At 45.3% G+C, this 20,157-nt stretch overlaps 1 protein-coding gene across 11 annotated transcripts in view; it reads right to left on the bottom strand.

Annotated features, from left to right (window-relative positions):
- Window positions 1-20,157, bottom strand: part of GOLGA2 (golgin A2) — a 23,849-nt gene extending 3,692 nt beyond the window's left edge. Inside the window, exons 1-25 of one of the 11 annotated variants that reach the window (XM_008169248.4) lie at window positions 19,912-20,156; window positions 18,550-18,672; window positions 18,097-18,177; window positions 13,560-13,694; window positions 12,871-12,914; window positions 12,647-12,710; window positions 12,065-12,124; window positions 11,546-11,626; window positions 9,660-9,698; window positions 8,525-8,587; window positions 8,162-8,255; window positions 7,389-7,495; window positions 6,786-6,844; window positions 6,432-6,573; window positions 5,643-5,732; window positions 5,376-5,483; window positions 5,182-5,269; window positions 4,261-4,604; window positions 3,170-3,283; window positions 2,492-2,716; window positions 2,150-2,249; window positions 1,971-2,059; window positions 969-1,122; window positions 761-828; window positions 44-146 (exon numbers count right to left, since the gene is read on the bottom strand). In XM_008169248.4, the coding sequence (XP_008167470.2) occupies window positions 44-146; window positions 761-828; window positions 969-1,122; window positions 1,971-2,059; window positions 2,150-2,249; window positions 2,492-2,716; window positions 3,170-3,283; window positions 4,261-4,604; window positions 5,182-5,269; window positions 5,376-5,483; window positions 5,643-5,732; window positions 6,432-6,573; window positions 6,786-6,844; window positions 7,389-7,495; window positions 8,162-8,255; window positions 8,525-8,587; window positions 9,660-9,698; window positions 11,546-11,626; window positions 12,065-12,124; window positions 12,647-12,710; window positions 12,871-12,914; window positions 13,560-13,694; window positions 18,097-18,177; window positions 18,550-18,672; window positions 19,912-19,959 (2,623 nt within the window). In that variant the 5' untranslated portion in view covers window positions 19,960-20,156. Of the gene's footprint in view, window positions 1-43; window positions 147-760; window positions 829-968; window positions 1,123-1,970; window positions 2,060-2,149; window positions 2,250-2,491; window positions 2,717-3,169; window positions 3,284-4,260; window positions 4,608-5,181; window positions 5,270-5,375; window positions 5,484-5,642; window positions 5,733-6,431; window positions 6,574-6,785; window positions 6,845-7,388; window positions 7,496-8,161; window positions 8,256-8,524; window positions 8,588-9,659; window positions 9,699-11,545; window positions 11,627-12,064; window positions 12,125-12,646; window positions 12,711-12,870; window positions 12,915-13,559; window positions 13,695-18,096; window positions 18,178-18,549; window positions 18,673-19,911 lie in introns of all 11 variants that reach the window. The other 10 variants (XM_008169247.4, XM_042854200.2, XM_065571915.1 and 7 more) reach the window with 10 other exon arrangements.

Raw genomic sequence — 20,157 nt, 5'->3', positions numbered from 1 at the left:
CTGAAGAGGTTGTCTAGCTTGCTCTCATGCTGGTTAATCTTACCAATTGTGTCTGTTTCACCAGACAGCTGTATGCAGCGATGCTCCAGCTCCTCCACTCGGTCCTTCAGGTCAGCCTTCTCGTGCATCAGGTCTGTGAAGCGGGACTGAACACATAACCAGCATCAGCCTTCTGAACAACTACACTTGTACAGAGAACACATAAGAGAGTCAACAATCCCCCAACTGAGCACCTTTCAGGTCAGCGTGAGCTTAGGAAACAATACTGTTCTTTCCTCCCAACTTGTCTCCTGTGGGAGAGCCTGGCTGATTTGCTGGATAAAGGAGGAGGAAACACAGCTAGAGAGAGTGACACCACAGGGATAAGGAATCCTTTAAACTTCTCCCCACCATAACAGCACAGCTTCCCAGGCAGTGAAGGCTTCAAGATTGCTACGCCTCTAGCAGCAGTTTCTCACTCACCTGCACTGGGGAGACTGATAGTGGTGGGGCACGCTCAATATGGCTTCAGAAAAAGATCAAGGACTAATGCCAGCCCCCTACACTATTCCCTTTGAGTTTAAACGATTGCAGGCCATGCTGAGCATCCCAAAGGTTAGATGCAGAAGTGATAAGCCGTTCACAGGAAACCCAGGAAAGGAGGCAGTTGTGTCATAGAAACCAGACTTGCAATTTATTCCCTCGCAACATAGTCTTGGTCTGCTATACAGTGGGGCCTGATGCCGGGCTCCAGAGCCCAGCTGGGGGTTCAGTTACTCACCTGTAGTTTCTCCATGGCAGTTTTTAAAGCCTCATGAACCTCCACTGGGACAGTGTCAGTAGTGTAACCTGGAAAGGACACGTAGATTCAGTGTGTACGGTTTGCGGAAGAGCAATAAAACTGAAAGTCTGATTGATACTGGGAGAGCCACTCCATGTGGCTCTTTCTGGTGCACTCCCCCTCCCACACAAACAGCGCAGAGCTTTACCTCCACCTGATGTGACATTATGTTGCTGCTCCTGCCTCAGAGCTGCAATTTGCTGCAGGAGACCTCTACATTGTCGTTTCTGCTCCGCCAGCTGCTGTCTCATCTCCTCTCGCTCCTTCTCCACTTGGGACATGGCAGATGTCAAGAAAGTGACCTAAAAGGCAATTTCAGATGAAAAGTGCTTTTCATCTATGGAGCTCCACTACCCAATCAACTCCCAGTATCCCTGTGAGGTACGTAAGGATTATCCCTATTTTACAGATGGGGAAAACCTGCCTACAGTGAGTCAGCATTCTAGCTGGGATCAGAATTTGAGGGAACTTATTCCTAGTCCTCTGCATTAGACCTGGCCCAGGGCCCTGTGTAGTCCACAATTCTGCAGCTGCAGAGCTTACTGTGGAATCAACTGCTTACTGCAGAACAGGGCTCCAAAACCTCCGCTTTCATTTTAAAGAGCAGTGAAGATAAAATCTGAAAAATGTAAGGAGAGTAAATTGAAGCAGCAAATAGCCCTAGAAGTATGAACTGTCCAATTCCCCTCAGTGGGGGAAATCTGACCCCCAAGAGGACATGTGTACACTTTATAAATAAGTACCTATTTTCACTAATGATCATTCTAGCAAAAATAGCCAGCAGATGCACCAATGCCAATCCCAACCTGCCTCCCAAGCTAAGGAATATAGGATCAAAATAAGACAGGAGCTACTGAGCTGATTGGGTTATTTTCATATATTACTTTTTACCCTCCATTTTTCATTTAATGGAAGCTGCCAATAGATTCCAGTCTGCCACACCACAGTGCTGCAGAATCCTGGGTGCCTGCTGCAGTGCACATGGGGCTTTGACTCTGCCTCTTACTCTATGGGCCTGCGTGCGTGCTCATTGCATGGCAGACGACAATCGTATGCACAGTCTCCCTGCTAGGGGAGTGTGACCTGCCCACTTTACAGGTACTTATGCATAATTGGAAGAAGGAAGCTTTGCTGCATACTATGGACTCACCATTTCTTCACGGCTTTCAAAATCCTCTGGGATCACGAGTGAAGATGTTACAGTTTCTTCTATCATCTTTTCAGTCTCCACGCCATCTCCTATGAGATGAAGGAAATATACAAGGGAGCTGTAACACTAGATGGTCTAGCCCAGCCCAAGCTTCCACCTAAAGATAAGGCTGCTGTTACCTTCCACTCGGTGCAACACTCGATCGTCCACCTCTGCTGCTAACTGACTGATCTGGGCCTGCAGCTCTCTGTTTTCTTTGGCTACAGCTGCCAGGCTTTCCTGTAAGAGAAGCAGGAAATCACTGGAGGGGCTGGATGGCCCACACACACTTGAGACCTGCACCAGCAAAACTAGATTCCCAATATTTTCACCAGCAACAGAAAAACGGTATGTTTTAACCACAAGCCATTATCCTGTCTGTAATGCAGGAAGCCCCGGCACCCACACAGGGTAATGCAGAAAGTACAACATATAGATAGAGTCCTGCCTACCATCCTTCAGCACCTGCTTATCCCCATTACCTTGGTCTGCTGCAGCTCCTTCAGGTGCAACTCTGCTGTCACTTTGCCTTGCACTTCCTCATGCTGCAGACGGTCCATGAGCTGTGTCTGAAGCAAGTACTGTTTATGCAGCTCCTCCTTCTCGTTGGCCAGATGCTGGTATGCCACAGTATACTGTTGCAAGTGGCCATAGTATTGATCCCGCTGCTCCTGCAGGCCCTGAGCCTCCTGCGTTTTCAGTTCCACCTGACAAACAGAGTAAGATCAACTCATCACTGAAAGCTCCAGCTCTACACACACAGTTGAAGACTATCCCTAAGGTGGTACACGTTCCCCTGCATATCCTCATCTTCACAGGGCATAAATCACACAGCACCACCCTCCTTTTCAGCATGGGAAACAAGGCAGCTTCTGATTCTCCTGTAGACTGTGGCAGTTGGCACCAGATCTTTTCTTACTCCAGCTAGGAGACAATTGTCAGCATCACCCCTTGAATGAGCCAGAAGCAGGCGCTTCACACTCCTAAATTCTGACTGGCACAAAATGCCAGACATCCACAGCAGGGTGCAGACAAGGTACATGGTGAAGACTGGCTCCCAGACTGGTGTGAAAATGAACAATTTCCATCTTTACATCAAAGCCTATCCTATTTCAGAACCTGGTACGTTATCACCCTGCTGCTGTACCGCAGTGCATTACCGTCTCTGTGAGCTCAGCCAGCTTCTCCTGTAGCTGCCCAATCTTCTTGGCCAATTCCTTCTTCACATGCAGCTCCGACTGCAGGGCGCTTGTCACCTCCATGTTCTCATTTGTCTGAAATGATGCAGAGCCACCAGATCAGAAAACTACCCTAAATCAAGTACCATAAATGTACATAGCACTTTACAAACCAAGTCAACAGGCCGTACTCAGTGCTAGCATAACATGGTGCAATTCCTCTTGAAATGGATGGGTATTGCAATCCTGGCGTGTAAGTAGCTGTATTTGGCCCAAAGTCCCTGCCCTGAACAGTCATTCTAATTCAGACAGAGGAACACGAAACAGGGATAAGAGCTTGAGCAAGACAGCGAGGGGACAATAGCATGGGGATCAAAACAGGGAAGGTGCCATAAGAGAAAAGGGTTTTGGCACACAGCACAGCCTCTCACTCGCCAAGCACAGGGGTGGCATAAAAAAAAGAGGCAGGGTGAAGAGAGTGAGGAGACAAAAGGAGGAGTTCAGAGAGGACTGAAGAGAGCAGGTAGCTAGAGGGAGAATGCAAGGACAGGAGGGCAAAGACATAGGGAGCAAGACTGCACAGAGCCCTGAAGAGGACGCTCGGGAGCGTTATGCTGCAATGAAAGGCACGAAGTTGGCAACAGGATTCAGGGGCAGAAGGGGTAATACTGACAGCAGTGGAAGAGGCTAAAGAAGTTGGGAAGAACCTCCTCATGGGTGACAGGCATGCAAATATGGGGACAGACAACAGAGCCTTCAAGGACAAAGAGCCAGGAGAAATGCCCAAGGTAGAGAAAAACAGTCAAGTTGAGGGTGGAGGGCACAAGGGAAGGAAAGAAGAAAACCCCGTTGAGACAAGCAGAGATGTTGGGTGATCCCACAGAAGTTCACTAGGGAGTTGGAGAGATTGCATAGTTCCATCACACCAAGGTCTAAAGCTAGAGCTGTAACAACCAAAGCACCAGCGGGCAAGGTAAGGACAATGCTTCTGCCCAGAGGTTAGCGTCGCTGTTCGTGCTGCACTATAATTGTACCCTGTAGTTCAAAGGGCTGCATGTCTGGGAGAGACATACCAGTTTGACAAAGCCGTTCTGCAGCTCAGCCAGCTGCTCCTTCAGCTCCCGGTTTTGGCTGAGAGCTCGGCTGATGGTGGCTTTGTCGCTCTGCATGTTTTCCAGGATCTGCTGTCTGTCCACAGACTCCTCGCTATAGCGCTGCACAGTCTTCTCGAGCTCCTGCAGCCGCTCCTCCTGCTCCTGGTTGAGGTGGCTCAGCTGCTCATTATCCCGCACCTGGGCCTGGTACTGTCCATGAAGTTCCTCCTTCTCTTGTTGCAGCCGCTGGACCTCTTCCTGCAGGCTCAGCTCAGCTTCCGTGGGCCCTTCTGGCAGGGCAGGCTCACTGTCATTAGGCTTAGCTGCTGAGGAAATGGAGTTACAATCAGCTGGGTTGGAGGGCTGCACCATTCACAATAGGTTAGAGGTACAGAACCCTTTTAATGTGAACAGGCCTTTCCTCAGCCAACACAACAATCAACCCCTCTATCTAAGGTTGTGTCACTGACAGCACTATCCAACCCTCCCTCTGGGACCAGATGGTTCCTAGGAAGAGAAAAACGAGAGGAGAAAGACCACAGCTTGCTGCTATGTGCTATTAGCTCCTCAGTTCCCCACTAAGAAGCTTTTCTCCCCCCAGCTGGGTGTTAGGACAGCACAGATGAACCAAAGTTCTCTTTCTTCTTCACTGGACCATAGGAGCTGGAGGTTTGGTCAGGTGGATAAGAACAGGCAGACATGGCTGGATGATGGTTTGAAAGGTCTTGTTTGACAGGCACTAGGCCGGTAAGTTCTCACTAATCCTTCCTAGCTGTCCTTATGGTTTGGGGATATCACACCTACTGCCCCTTCTCTGTACTGAAGTTCTACATAATGGGCATGCGAAACCTTGCTTTAGCCTGCTGGCGCTCCACAATGCTAAGCTCTGATTGAGCCTACCTGATCTGCTTAGCATCTCAGTAACACTGGCTTCCAGCTCCTGAATCTGGGTCACATTCTTCTCCTTTTCCTCCATCAGCGTATGGACCTGTATGGTCCCAGAAAGGGAGAAGTCAAACCAGTGGAGTCAGCCTCCCCGGCCTCAGTAACAATAACGCTTCCACATACACCAGAGAAGATGCCGCCGTTTTTACCTGCTCAGAGAGCTGCTGTACCCGCTGCTGCCAGATACTGCCCTCCTCCTTCAGCTTCTCTACATACTGATCTCTTTCAACCTGGAGCTGGCGAAGCGACTCTGACAGCTGCTCAGGACGACAGAGGAAACTGGAGCATTATTGTTCAAAGAGTACAGCTGGAGGAGACCAGTATTAGTGCAGTCTCGCACTCTTTTGCCCAGCCAGACAAGTTTCCCTACAAAGGTTGCAATATGGATCCTCAACATATTCCATATGCTCTCTTACCTGAGTAATCTGTGTTTCCAGGTTTGCCCGCTCTTCCAATGCCATCTGCAACTGCTGGTTTGCATCCAGAATCCCTGACTGACTTGAAAACTGCCAGGAAAATCAAAGAAGTTATGGCAAATGCCTGCATGCCGTGTTTTCTTCTATACCTCTTCCCTTTGATTGCAACCTGTGACATGATCCATGTGGTAATTTCTATGGTTCTGTAAATTCCTCTTTGTTCTAGTTCAACACAAGTTTATATTAAAAAAGTATGGGTTGAGCTGAGTGGCTGTTTAGAAACAGGCTGACATGGGGGTTCTGCCCTATGCAACAGATCTATCTAGTGTATGAAGGAGATAGCAGCAGCTAGTATCTTGCTGGGACAGCTCCTCTGTCCCACATCTCTGAAAGATATACATCAGTCAAACAATCCAATCCAAGAATAACCGGATGACGTTCTCTGGCCTATGTTACACTGGATGTCAGACTATATGATTGAATGGCCCCTGCTGGCCTTAAAAAACAAAACAAAACAAAAAACAGAGACACTAGTCCAATCCTTGGGATGTCATGGTGTCTATGGTCCACCACTCCAAACTCCTCAGAGAACAGGCTCCCATTCTCCATAAACCTTGATGAAGAACTCTTCATTCAGAAGTTGTCTCTGTGAAGCATTGTATGCTGTTTGGTAAATGGCAGTGAGTAAAAGCCACCCAGTGGTCAATTCTCTCTTGACCTACAATCCCCTTTCCCACATTCAGAACAAGGCCTTATCCTTATATCCACCTCCCAATAACATGCAATCACCTGTTGAATCATCAGCTCAGCCATTTCCAGTTTCTTATGCAAATCCTCCAAATCCAGTTTCATGGCTGAGTTCTCAGAGACCAGGGAGTGAAGTCTCTCCGACAGTTCCGAGTTCTGCTGCTTGAGTTCCTCGCTGCCTTTGCTGAGAGACAGAAATAAATTAGCAATAATCCTTACTTTTGCCACTGGTTCTTTGTTACTCATGAGGTAAATTTACAATCTGGTCCTTTCCGGTGGCTGGAAGAAGGACAGACTGTGCACTGGAAAAGGCCCCTTGTATTCGAGGCATGAGAGGGCAGCTCTCACAGGGTTCAACATTACTGGACCTGCAGTAACATACAGAGTAGAACTGACCTTTGTTTGTACAGATCCAGTTTCAGGCTGTCTCGCTCCTTCACTACCTCTCTATTATGCTAGAGAAAGAGGAAAACATACATAAATCAACCCCAGACTCTGACCAACAAGGAAAGCTTAAAATTAACTATTCTCAGCCTTCTACAGCTCAGCTAATGTGGAACTAAGAAGGTCAAGAACTTGAATTCACAGCACTGTTATGGCTGGAACCTCAGAATGGATTTGCCTGGAACCTTGTATCAGGCTACAGCCAGCCAGCATTGGAGCCAAGCCTATCTGCTCAGTCTTTTCAAATTGACACTGGTAACTAGCCATGAGGTTGTGTTGCAAATGTCTATCTTTGATGGAGAAACTCCTGGACAGAGGCCATGGCTGGGCTTTCATTGTTTGGATTTGGCAAGACAGATGAAGCGAGATGCCAGATCTGAAGACAGAAGCTTTGACCAAAGATTAATGGCTGCAAAAGTGAAGGGTACAGAACTTTGTTTACAGGGCTTGTGTCTCCCTCTTCTCAAAGATGGGACCATTAAGCATGCAGCAGTTTAGTGAAAGATACACAGGAAAAAGCACAACTGTTAAAGTGTAAATGGGGGTAACTCCTACTTTCTCCAACTGTTTCTGCTGCGTAGAGATGGAGGACAGAGTGCGTTCCAGCTCAGATACCCTCTGGCGAGATGACTGCAACCGTGCAGCAAGGTCTTCAGCTTCTCCTGAACAAGTCAAAACAGATTCAGGTGGGGCTAGGCTGCAAACAATTTTACAGAACTGGCTGAACTACACTTTCTACTCAGCCCACAAATTCTTAAACTCTCCCCCACTTTAAGGAAGGTAGCATGGTGCAGTGGAGAGAGGTCTGGAAGTCAACAGAGCTGGGTTCTATTCTGGCTCTGCCACTGACTCCCGTGTGACCTTGGGCAAGTTAACGGCTCTGTGCCTCAGCTTCCTCATCTGTGAAATGGAGAGGATACCCCCTTTGTCTGCAGATGAAAAAGCACCAGGTGCTTATTTATCACTTTTATAATACAGAAAATTGCTGGAGTTCAGCAGAGAATGAAAATTTATCTTACCGTGACAGCTGTGGTGTTCAGCTGAAAAGCAGCCAACAGGACGGTAAGAAAGTAACAGCCTGGATAATCACCAGTATCTAACAGTCATAACAGGGCTTTAGCAACATGCAAAAGAACCTTGATTCTTCTGGAATCAATGGTGTCTGATTTTGGGGATAGCTTGGATGACAGAAACAATACTTGTGCCAAGTATTTATCATTAAGAAGTCACTGAGTGTTATGGGCAGCCTGCCAGTGAATACAGTGCCCATAACTCAAGATCCTTGGTTTGTTCCAGCAACCTCAGTTGAATGCTCAAAGTCGATATACCTGATTTCTGCCGGGCAGCTTGTTGTGTATGTGCTAGTGCTGTCTGCAATTCAGATTTCTCAGAGACTAGGATTCCAATAGTCTGGATATGAACCTTTGGGAAAAGAAAACAACAGCTCAATGTGGGACACTGGTGCTTGGAACTACATCTCCACAGCAGTGACAAAAAGATAATTCACTAAAGGCAGAAAGATTAACATAAATCCATAGTACGAGTCTACAGTCTGGCTGACCAAATGCCTTTCCTGAATAGCTGGATGAATAGACGGATTTCAGAAGGAAGAACATCCCAGTGTTGGGAAGTCCAGAAAAAGCAAAGTGAAGACCAGATGATATGACTGAAATGGAAAAGTTCTCTCTTACCTGTAGCTGTTCCCTCAATGATCCTTGCTCCTTGGCAAACTTCTGTTCAAACCCCTTCTTTTCCTGTGTAAAGAAACCATGCACATTAAACACAAAACTTTTTTTTTTTTAAATACAATTGTAACCTAGATTTCTTGTGGTAATAATAATATCCAGTTGACACAAAGAATTTTAAAGACCTAATTTGCAGTTCACCATTTAAACTTTGTATTTATGTTTTGCACTTTGCTCAGCATGGGCAATAAAAATAGATTAGGCTCTTTTACTTTGAGGTTCTCACACAATAGCACAATGCTGCAGTGTTTGGACTGCAAATTACAGGGGAATGTTTAGATCTAAACATAACCACTTCCACTTAATTGCTTTGAAATTCAATAAAAATTCATTTTAACTTAAGGTTTTGTTTAAAAAAAAAAAAAAGAAAGGTCAAAGTACAAAAATCTCCATTTTGGGCCTAAACTACCTGACAATGTTTCTAAGTAACATTAATTAGTTATGAACGAAATGTGATCTTTTATTAATGTTATCTTGGAAAAGGAAAAATAAGGTGCAAGTTACAGACAGAGCATCAGTTACCAGTGGAGGTTGGTAACTTTTAATATAAAAAGACACTTATTCAAGGTAAGGGTTGTATCTCCTTTAAAATATGTTAGCAGGGGGTTAGATTAGAAGACCCTTGTGGTCCCTTCTAACCCTATGATTTTATGATGATGATAACAGTAAGGAGAAACTTTACAATATATTAAATGTTTTCATTTCAGGATTTTTTAATCCAACACTCAGCACTTGTGACAGTGGATTGGAACAGACACATTTCCTTTGGTTTTGCCAGTATGTCAGCTATGCCCGCTAATTATGTTTGTCTAAGGAAAGCTATATGGAAGCATTCTAACTAGGAGTTTGTTTTTTTGTAGTATTTGATGATGTAGTACTTGATGTTTTTTAAACCAAACTAGGATGGATTTCCCAGCGCCCTCTACACATTATATAATGCTATCTTCACACATTTTACCCAACTAAGGCTGGGTCACATATGTCTGTGCCACAGTACACCACAAATATCTGCTCCTCTTGGGGAGAAGAACATCTACTGATGTACCTATCCTAAGAGGAGGGCTTATGGGAGGCATTTTACCTTCTCCAGCTGGTTCATAGCCTCTTGGTTTTGCTGTTTCTGCAGAAGGAGCAAAATTGATGCATCAGTACTAACAATCACTTTCTTTCTGACAAGATCAGTAAATCTGTCTTCAATCTTAACCACAGACATGGGACACACATAGCTAGCTATTGCAAACAGGAGTTCTGTTAAATCTTTTCGGCATTTTCTACAAAGACAGGATGTTTCAACTATTAAAATAATAGATTCTAGGGTCATGGCATGTGGCTCTTGAGAAGTGTATTAACCAGCTCTGTGTATGTTCTTTAGTCTTCAACAGAACATCCCCGTTCCACAATAGAACTGCTGAGGTAATAAAACCCAAAATGCTTATATTTGATCTCAACACCATCCCTGTTAAATTAACATCCTACATTTTAAGGTGTTTATTATTGTAGTACTTGATGTTATATCACATTAATGATACATCAGAATCCTATAAAGAGAACCACATTCTCTCCTCCCTTCCCTCAGATATGTTTTTAGACACTACACTGAGGATATGTTAAAGCCCTGAGCCTGCAGAAAGAGACTTTTATACCATGTGGAGCCCCATTTAAGTCAGCATGGCTCTGTCAGTGCGCAGGAATCACCTATCCACGTGGATCAGATGGGAGGACTAAGGACAAAACGTGGAGAAAGCGCTAGCATATACACAATACTGTCCCAACATGTTCTAATCTCACTGGAGAGGTGGTTGGAGGTTTATGAGAAAAACAGTGCTAGGTTCTGGGGGGAGGGGGGTTGTGTGTGTGCATGGGATGGAGACAAAGTGAGCAGAGATTCTATACCACGCTATACTAGCAGCCACTGTGATATGTTGAGCAATGTTCCTATTTGCTATCAATAGCTAGCTACTGTCTTTTGCACAGGAGTTACAGACATCAACTTTGGCTAAGCTGTTTATCTAATCCTACTCAAGACGCATTTTAGGAAGGTGATTGTGTGTGGAAGGATAATATATTGGAGACTTTGATCCTAACAGAACCAGTGGACAAGTGCAAATCCGGGAGTACAGCATAGGCCTTGTGTAATTCCAGGCAAGAGACCACTTCATATGCCTGTGTGGATGCAGGCAAACAGCGAGAGTCGCTGGTGGGCACTGCTCTGACAGCAGCTGAAACTGCCGCCCAGCCTCAATACTACAAGAGAAAAAGGGGAAAACAATGCAGCAAAACAAAAGGGGCCGTGGGATGCACTGGGGAGAGTCCTAAACTGCAGGGAGGAAAGTGGGGGGAATGAAACAAGGAGAAAAGCATTTCAAACCAAGCAAGGTTCTTTTCAGACTGAAACTAATCCTTTGCAGTTGTGTTTCTTGCTGTGTTAAAGCAACAGGCTGAAAAGCAGCAGCAACATCCATGCAGGCTATAGGACAAAGTGGTTCATTCATAGTGCCACAGATGCAGAGATGAGCAGACATCAATCCCTATGCTCACTCCTAGCCCCATTACTCCCAGTCTGCAGACAAAGTTGGAACAGAAAGATCAACTACAGAAAACACAGATTTTAATGTTGCTCCCACTGAACCTGCTCCTGCTCCCACTGATTCAGTGGATGCCGATCTGTCCCAGTATTAGTTGCTTTATCATGATGCTAATCACCCATGGCAAAGTACGGTTACCTAAAACCCCATGACTATATTTCATATGCCTCAGACAAGCCAATAAATTCAGGAATCATCTTTTAATTTGACTTTTTACCCTCTGAATGGGAATTTCCATAAAATCCACTTTGTTCTCCGTACAATGCTGTGAGAACAGCTTCCCTTGTGGCACTGTAAAAGAACTCATAATCTCGCAGACACCCAGAGAGCATGGAGAAGCAGCAAGGACAATGTCAAACTGGTTGGCTGGATTGTTTCTTACCAATTCCTCTAGTTTTGTACTGAGCTGTTTGTTAGTTAGATTGCTGGAATCTAGGGCTACTGCCAGCTCCTGGTAACGTGTCTGATGGGCGCATGCAGACAGAAGGAGGAGAAGGAAGGGGGCAGAGGAGAAGGGGAAAAAAGGCAATAATTAGGACAGAAAATAAATCAGTATCACAATTTTGATCTAGTTTGAGTCCCCAAAAAACATTTCACTTTTAACAAGTACATGCTTGATGGCAAGATGTTGTATCCATTCCAATAAAGCCCTCACTCCCATTTAAAGACATTAACTGGGAGTAGTGGCTGCACTCAGGACGAGTCCTTAATAGCTCCAGCATCCAAAGGTGGAGCTGCCACCGATGCTTGGCTCCAAATGTTGGGCATAGCTTCGCTGTCAGGGTTATAAACCACACTGCTTTACTGAGCAGATTCAATACAACAATCACTCACGGTCCCATTGGAGGATCAGCAGTGATATTATCCAAGTGAAAGTTGGAATCAGAAACTGAGTTCTTACCTCCATCTCCTTCATATTTGTGGAAGAGACTGCACTTTCACCATTCACATAGGATGTGGACTACAAGAAAAAGTCAGAAAGAGTAACTGAATTTAATATCCCAAGGGCACAAGCTCAATATAAAATAGGAGGGGGGTGTACAAACATACTCCCAACAGCACAATACTTATCTAGTGCTTTTCACTTTAAGTTTATCAAGGCACTATACAAAGGTAGGTACGTAATATGACCATACATACTGGTCTGGTCCCCTCTGTCCACAGCATCTACAGAACTGGTCTTAGGTGAACTATACAGACCATGTATCACAGATTTACTGCCACTGAATTGAGAGAGCATGTTTCCATGAATACATGCTGTCCTCCAATTCCCACTCTGGTTTTCTTCCCGCTGACCGAGTTTCACATTCCTAAAACAATGGTTTCTGCTTTTCAGTGTTCAAATGTCTTATTGTTTAGTGGGCTGGCTGCAAAGAACTCTGGGATTAAAGAGAATATTACTGTGCTGGCTACTTAACTCCTTCCCCTCCCCCAGCTTGAGTTTTTAAAAAAAGGAACAGGACAAATGGAATGAAACTGGTACCTGTGACACCAAGCCATTGAGCTGCTCAGACAACTGGCGGAGACTCTCTGTCGATGAGAGAGACCTGAGAATGGAGAAAGACAATGCATCCCTTTAAGAGTGGGTCCATTCATGGAACTGCCCAGGCCTGGACAGCACGGAGGGTAATTTCTACAAGCAAAGTCAACTTATTGGCCTCTTTAGGACCCTGTTACAAGCACTTTTTATTAAACAAAGACACTCACCTATTTTCATCCAAGGCATTTTTAGGATCATCGGCATCTTGTACCTGTGAGGTAAAACACAAGAATCACATGACTATACCAGAGGAAAAGAGAGAGAGACACACACACACAGACACACACGACTCAGGCACACTCAAACACACCCTAGGACTCTGATTACATAGCATTTGTCATTACCACAGTCCGTCCAAAGGGGAACTTAACACTGAAAGCACAACCCAAGTCAGGCCTACATTGTGGATAATTTTTGCTAATTTTGGGACTCCTCATGTCACAAGTTGAAAGGACTTATGTAGTATTTACCAGATGAATATTACAGTAGCTCAGTCAAAGCCTTGAACAGTTCCTCAATATCACAAACTATTTGCCTTGTTGGAAAGTTTCAATTTAATTCTTAAACATTTTGTAAAGAAAGGAAGGTTGCTCCTGTTGGAGGAGACCCTTCTTTTCCTGAGGATGGTCCCTGGGGGAGAGGAAGGGAAATAAGCAACATAGGATGGATGGACATGTAAATCCTAAAGCTCTTTACATGGTGTGAAACTCATTTTGCTCACAGCTCGACCAAGACTGAGGGGAGAGGAGAGAATTTTACACTTGTTTGGAAAACGTGCTAGTCAAACATTTCAGCTTAGCATAAGACGGGCATCATTAGTGCACTGGTGGTATTCAGGATGCAAATGCTCACAAACCTGTGACAGCGGTATGCTACCAGGACCAGGCATAACAGAGCCACAGCTAGGTAGACTGTTGCTGTTAGATAACACGGGGACATCAGCAGCAAGCTGTTCAGCATTATGAGCGGCAACATCACTGTCAAAGTATGCCTGTCACAAAATATAGCACAAGGATTACAATCTACATGCAGGAGGAAGGGACACACAAACATGTGAATACAATACCCATGGGATCTCCATGCACAAAACATGCCAAGTGAACACTGTGGTCAACTACAGACGTGTTTTGGCAAAAAAAAGTGTTCTCCCCAGAGCAAACCAGGTCAATCCATCAACCTGTTTTTCTTCACTGAATAATAAACACTGTCACCTATAGTCCCAGTCTCCAGCTTGGATGTGGGGACCTTATCCAGAATTAGTGTCTGGCAATCCAGCTCACTTCTTTAATAAGGGGCAGTCATTTTGCCAGACTGTAAACCTGCATGTGGAAATGTCAGAGCTGCTATGTTTACTGCAAGGAAACTATAGTAGATTGAACAAGGGCAATGCCAGATCTATTGTCTCTGCTTTGCAAAGCACCACATTCAGACTGTCTCTGGAGAGAACACTGGTCAATGAGTACAAATGGAGATGGAACAGCATGGGTTAGTGACCACTCAAGAACTGGGTTAGTTTGACTCCAGTGTTACTCCCCCACATCCTTTCCTGAAATTTGTGGAATGCTATCAACTGAAGAGTTTGACACTAAGGGTATAGTGACACTACAAGGTGACTATAACGGCACAGCTGCAGCTATGCTGCCATAGCACACCAGTGTAGACACTTACTACAGTGACAGAAGCGGGTTTTCCATTGCTATAGTAAATCCACCCACTCAAGAGGCGGTAGCTAGGTTGATGGAAGAAAGTGTCCATTGACTTAGTGGTGTCTACACCAGGGCTTAGGTCAGTTTAACTACATCTCTGAGGGGTGAGGATTTTTCGCACCCCTGAGCGATGCAGTTAGGTTGATCTAAGTTTTAGGTGTAGACCAGGCCTAAGACAGAGGGCATTATAAATCAAAAGACCAAACTCAGCCCTGGTGTAAGCAAATGCAACTCCTGTGGGAATCCAGAGAAGTGACGCCTTCATATGCTAGAGCGGAGTTTGCTTTAAGTGGGGAAGAGGGTCAAGAAATGCATCTTTTTATCTCTGTACAGAAATAAGTTTGGTATTTGTGGGAGAAGCATAATCTAACACCAACTACCCCTACTAAACCACAGAGCAACTGAAGAATCCCTCATATATCTATCTTCAACCCTGCAGAACAAGTAGTCCTGGAGAGCCACAAAGTCTCAGTGCAACGTTCCGGCATTCTGTTGCAATGTGTCTCATTACATTGCCAAACTGCAATCAATCATCATGTACAGAGGCTACAAAGCAAATGTCAGTCCAACGTCAAGACAAGCCTCACAAGCGTTCTGTGGCTCTCTGCAACTCCATTGGATAGTTTCCTCTCTTATTCCAGCACCTCCTTCCTGACTGCTCAGACATGACTGCTTGGAGGTGCAGAGAGGGATTTTGCTGCCTCCTGTTTCCTCCTTGATCAGAACTTCTCCCAAATACTACAAACACCAAGGTATAGGACACGGACTTGATGAAACTAACAAGATCACTGAGCTAGATGGATGGGGAAAGCCAATGCCAATTTTTTAAAGTCTTTTCAGCAGGATTGATTCATGCTGTTGGAGTTCAATATACTTAATATTCCTAACAACACTTAACGTATCCCTCCCACCTCCCCAGTGCTTCCAATCTCAGGTTATTTTGCCCTGATATTGGTTTAGGAAATGACCAACACAGACTACAAAGTGGACAGAAGGAATCCCTTTCCACCCCAATGCAGTATTTGATTTTAATTGTAGTTTTTAGTTTTTCAGGGTAGGACCTTGTCTTTTTACATATCTAGGGCACCATGCTCAAAGATGTAATCCATATAAGGTAACAGTAATAGTGACAAAAGTCATTCTCAGAAAAGGAGCTTTGAGAAGAAAGCAGCATAAAGAGCTAATTTGCTGCGGGGCATGTTAAAAATACCAACATGCTCATTCAAAAAACTAAACTTGTGAAATTCTAATAACTCTCAATAAAAAGCTAGTAACTCCACCCAGCCTCATACACACTAGGATCCATTTGCTTTTTCTCCAGGGCTCCTGTTCTGTCAGCTTCTCTCCCTGCCACACAACCAGAAAGCTACAGTGGGTGAGGTGGGAGGGATTTGCCTGGCTGTGTTAAGACACCAATGACAGCATTAGCTCAGCTGCCAGCATTCAGCTTTTCTGCCTATTAGCATCAAGTGAGTGTTCAGAGCAGCATTTTCCTGACTCAGGAGTTCTCTCAGCAAGACAACTGGGAACAGAAATTCTCTCTTTCATTAGAGGCTACAGTTAAAGGCTAATTTTCAAGTTGCTCTTGAAGACCCTGGGCATAACAATCCACAGCCTCCAAGCTGAAAATCTAAATAGCTATGCAGACCAAAACATCTCTCTCCATGCAAAGGAAGGTAAGAGAAGCACTCAGGACATCAAGACAAATGAAAGAAAAAACGAGGAGTCCTTGTGGCATCTTAGAGACTAACAAATTTATTTGGGCATTTTCCCTCTGTTGATATTCACCCCTTCTTGTCAACTGTTGGGAATGGGCCACATCCACCCTAACTGAACTGGCCTCATTAGCACTGACCCCCCACTAGATAAGGCAACTCCCATCTTTTCATGTGCTGTATATTTATACCTGCTTAATGTATTTTTCACTCCATGCATCTGATGAAGTGGGTTATAGCCCATGAAAGCTTATGCCCAAATAAATTTATTAGTCTCTAAGGTGCCACAAGGACTCCTCATTGTTTTTATTGATTCAGACTAACATGGCTACCCCTCTGAAACCTGTCACAAATGAAAGAGTAACTTCTCCGCTTTCACAACAGCACTAAAAGCCCAAGCATAGGTCTGGCCTTCATTTGAAGACAGAACACCATCAATGTAACAGACAACTAGTTGCTTTCTCGGATATGCCCACCTATTAACCTTAATTTAAATTATACCCATGTTTAGTACATGGAAAATAGACCCCATACAAAAGGAAAACTCCAATCATAGTGTGCACAATCTGATGCTATCATGGCACATCCAATCCCACAGAGATGGACCTTGCATAAATTTTCCTGTCATTCTCATACTTTCCCATAAACATACAAACAACAGAGGTACAAGAGCTTTCTATGTACATTGTATATCTTTGAGGTCAGTTGCTTCATTATCATGCACAGAAAACTAGTGAAAAACATACAGCTTTTATTGCACAGAAGCCATTTTAAGTCCCCCAGTAATTAACATGACTATTTCTATGGCTGGAACAAAAAACAAAACAAACAAACAAACAAGATACACCTATCATAATGGTTAATTTGGTGAGAAACTGAATTCAAAAGTTAGAGTGGAGCCCTTTGCAGACACAATGGCATAAAGTTAAAAGGCAAATGAGGTTCTATGTTGAGTTTTATTACAACTTTAACTTAAATTAAATGGAATTTTTGGTAATAAAATACACTGAAAATGAAAGGCTGTTATAAGTTTGTTCTTGTACACCTGTCTCTTATTGCAAGTTGAAATCTTCCTTTTCCCTTCACTCTCAGGAGCAGAGGGAATACAAAGACGCTACAGCAGGGGTAGTAAATTATTTTTTGTCAACGTCCACATTTCTTGCTAAAGGTATAGTCAAGGTCCAGACTCCAGAGAAACATTTTTCACACCACAAGAATGATAAGTAGTAGTAAATAAAAAGATTTTGCAGTCCGTTCAAAAGCGTCTGACAGCCCATGGTCTTCCCCTGTGCTACAGCATGTAAACACTTGATATAAAATATGTCTGACTTCCTTGCCTAGATATATTTAAAGCCATGTTACTTGCCAGACTACATCACATGTGCAAGTTTCATCACCTGTCACAAAATGAGTTGGTTGGAATAACTACACAGCTTACCCAGGGCAACTGGTGGATTAAAGATAAGCAAGAACATGCCCTTCAGAGATGTGGTACTTATAAATAAAACAATGACATGCAAACAAGAAGATTATGGGCTAAGAAACTAACAAACCCAGCTTGTATTCCAGTTTAAACAATGGTTTTATGCCCCCATGCTATATCTCCCTGGAAACACACTGAGTGGGAAAAGGAACAGTGGGATGTCTCTACAGCCAGTCTATTGCACACAACCTCACCCAAGATTCCTGACATAATCCCAAAGCAGCTGATCTTGCAGTCTTATCATAAGGGAAAGTCCTTGGCATGTCTCACTTCCCATTTTAAATATGACACAAATCCAAGGGAAACATAATAGAACAAAAAAGCACATTAAAAATAGCTCAATGTTAACGATAACAGCAACAAAACTCAAGCAACTGACAACAAATATGTCAGAATGAGGTTCCATCAAAAATCAAAGCCAGTTTAAATAGACTGAAGCATGCAGTATGGACAGAAAGCTAGTCAGGTGGATTCTGAACGCTGCCTCACCTTCCTCTTGTCCAATGAGGGTATGGCTACCCCATTGGATCGATTAAGGTCTGACACCAGCACCTTCAGAATGTTCTGAATCTAAAGGAGGTGAAAGAAAAGGGGAAAGAGAAATAGCTCAGAAAAGGACAGAGTGAGAATACTGATCAAAGGATTGCTGTAGCCAAAGGAATTCATGTTAACTATCTCTTTACCAAAACAAGTCTCAAAACATCAACACTGGCCATTTCCAGTATATGCTCATAGGGCCGCATATTGCTACACCATATTACCTGACCCCATCATGCAACATTCGGTAATTTTAGCTACTTTCTGTTCTGGTACTATCAGTATACGAAATGTACCCTCTCCTTCACATACAACACTGTCAAAATTCTTCTTCAGATGGAGCAAAACTGGTTGGCAGCCAGGAAAAGGCAGTTAATTTGGAATAAGAAAGAACAAGCTACTAACGTTCTCCGGAGACTTTCTGTCATCATTTGTTGGAGTCTCAGGTCTACTTCCATCTTTACTTTTTCGTTTCTTCTTGGCCGCTGCTGTTGCTCCAGGGCTGTTCTTCTGCTGATATTCCTTCAGCTGAGAAAAAGGAGCAAGAATCTGAAGCCCTAACACACAGATGCTTCTCACTGTGACAGATCAGTGATAAGTTATGTTTGCACTTACTGCATCAATAGAAGAGAACAAACCAACGGTGAACTCGGGCCATATTATATCTTAACAAGCCCTCTTGTGTCTGTGTTTCTGAACATACACCGCTACCCCGATATAACGCGACCCGATATAACACGAATTTGGATATAACGCGGTACAGCAGCGCTCCGGGGGAGGGGAGGGGCTGCGCACTCCGGCGGATCAAAGCAAGTTCGATATAATGCGGTTTCAGCTATAACGTGGTAAGATTTTTTGACTCCTGAGGACAGCGTTATATCGAGGTAGAGGTGTATGCTCTAAAACCAGATTCACCCTACAGGGCTTACAGTGAAGATTCACTGCTGTTAGAAGAAAACCTCTGAAATTTTATGCACACACGAGGCTCTTAAACAACCTCACCCAAGATTCCTGACATAATCCCAAAGCAGCTGATCTTGCAGTCTTATCATAAGGGAAAGTCCTTGGCACTTCTCACTTCACATTTTAAATATGGCCCCAAAGCATCTATAGCAATCACTGAATCCTCTGGAGGGGTCAGCTCCCCACTGCTCTGGGCAGGCTGCGAATGAAGGGTCTGGGGGAACAATCCCCATGGCCAAGATCACACAAGGTCCCACCCTTCTCACACCATCACAGAAACCAGATCTCTACAGGCAGGTTAGTCTGGCCCACCCACCTACAGACTTGGGAGCACCTGGAAACTCCAAATGCTGCTGCAGTGACTCTGCCCGGGGGCACGGGCTGGGAGCTCGCGCTGGCTCACCTGCACGGGGAGGGGGGGACACAGACCTGGGCTGTCCCTATAGGGCGGGGTGGGGAATGTAGCTCCCTTACAAAGCTAAAGGGGGGCCGCCGCCTCCTCCGGGGAGCCCTGGGGGGCCCCTCCCGTACAGGCCTCTGGGGCCTCGCTTCCCTACGGAAGCGGCGGGGGAAACGCGAGGAGGATCCCGACGGGGCTGGGGCCTGCTGTCCCTTACAGGCCTCGGGGGGCCGGCAGCGGCTAGGCCTCTCCCCCGACCGAGCGGGGGGCGCAGGGTCGCTGGGGGCGGGGGAGACCAGGCCTCTCCACCAGGCCGGCGGGGGAAGGGATCTGGGCCGCCTTCCCCACTCGGCCCCGGGTTCAGGGGAGGCCCCGGCCCGGCTCCGGCTCCCCGGGCTCGTTACCTTCTTCTTAGCCGCGGCCAGTTTGATCTGCCTGCTGCCGTCCGCCATGTCCGAGCCGGGCCACGTCAGCCCGGCGGGGCTGGGGGGAGACTCCGCCCGCCCGGCCCCACACTCGGCGGAGGGGAGGAGAAAGAGGGAGAGGGAGGCTGCGCCCTGCTGCGCGTGCCCCGGTAGGGCGGGCGCGCTCCCAGCGGCGCGGCCCACGGCGGGCGCGTGCTCCCGCCTCCGAGCACTGTGAGGCGAGGA

This window comes from Chrysemys picta, chromosome 18, assembly GCF_011386835.1.
Source record: "Chrysemys picta bellii isolate R12L10 chromosome 18, ASM1138683v2, whole genome shotgun sequence".
In the NCBI taxonomy this organism is placed as follows: domain Eukaryota; kingdom Metazoa; phylum Chordata; order Testudines; family Emydidae; genus Chrysemys; species Chrysemys picta.
Note: the sequence above shows the minus strand (reverse complement) of the source record. Positions and strands in the feature narration are given on the sequence as shown.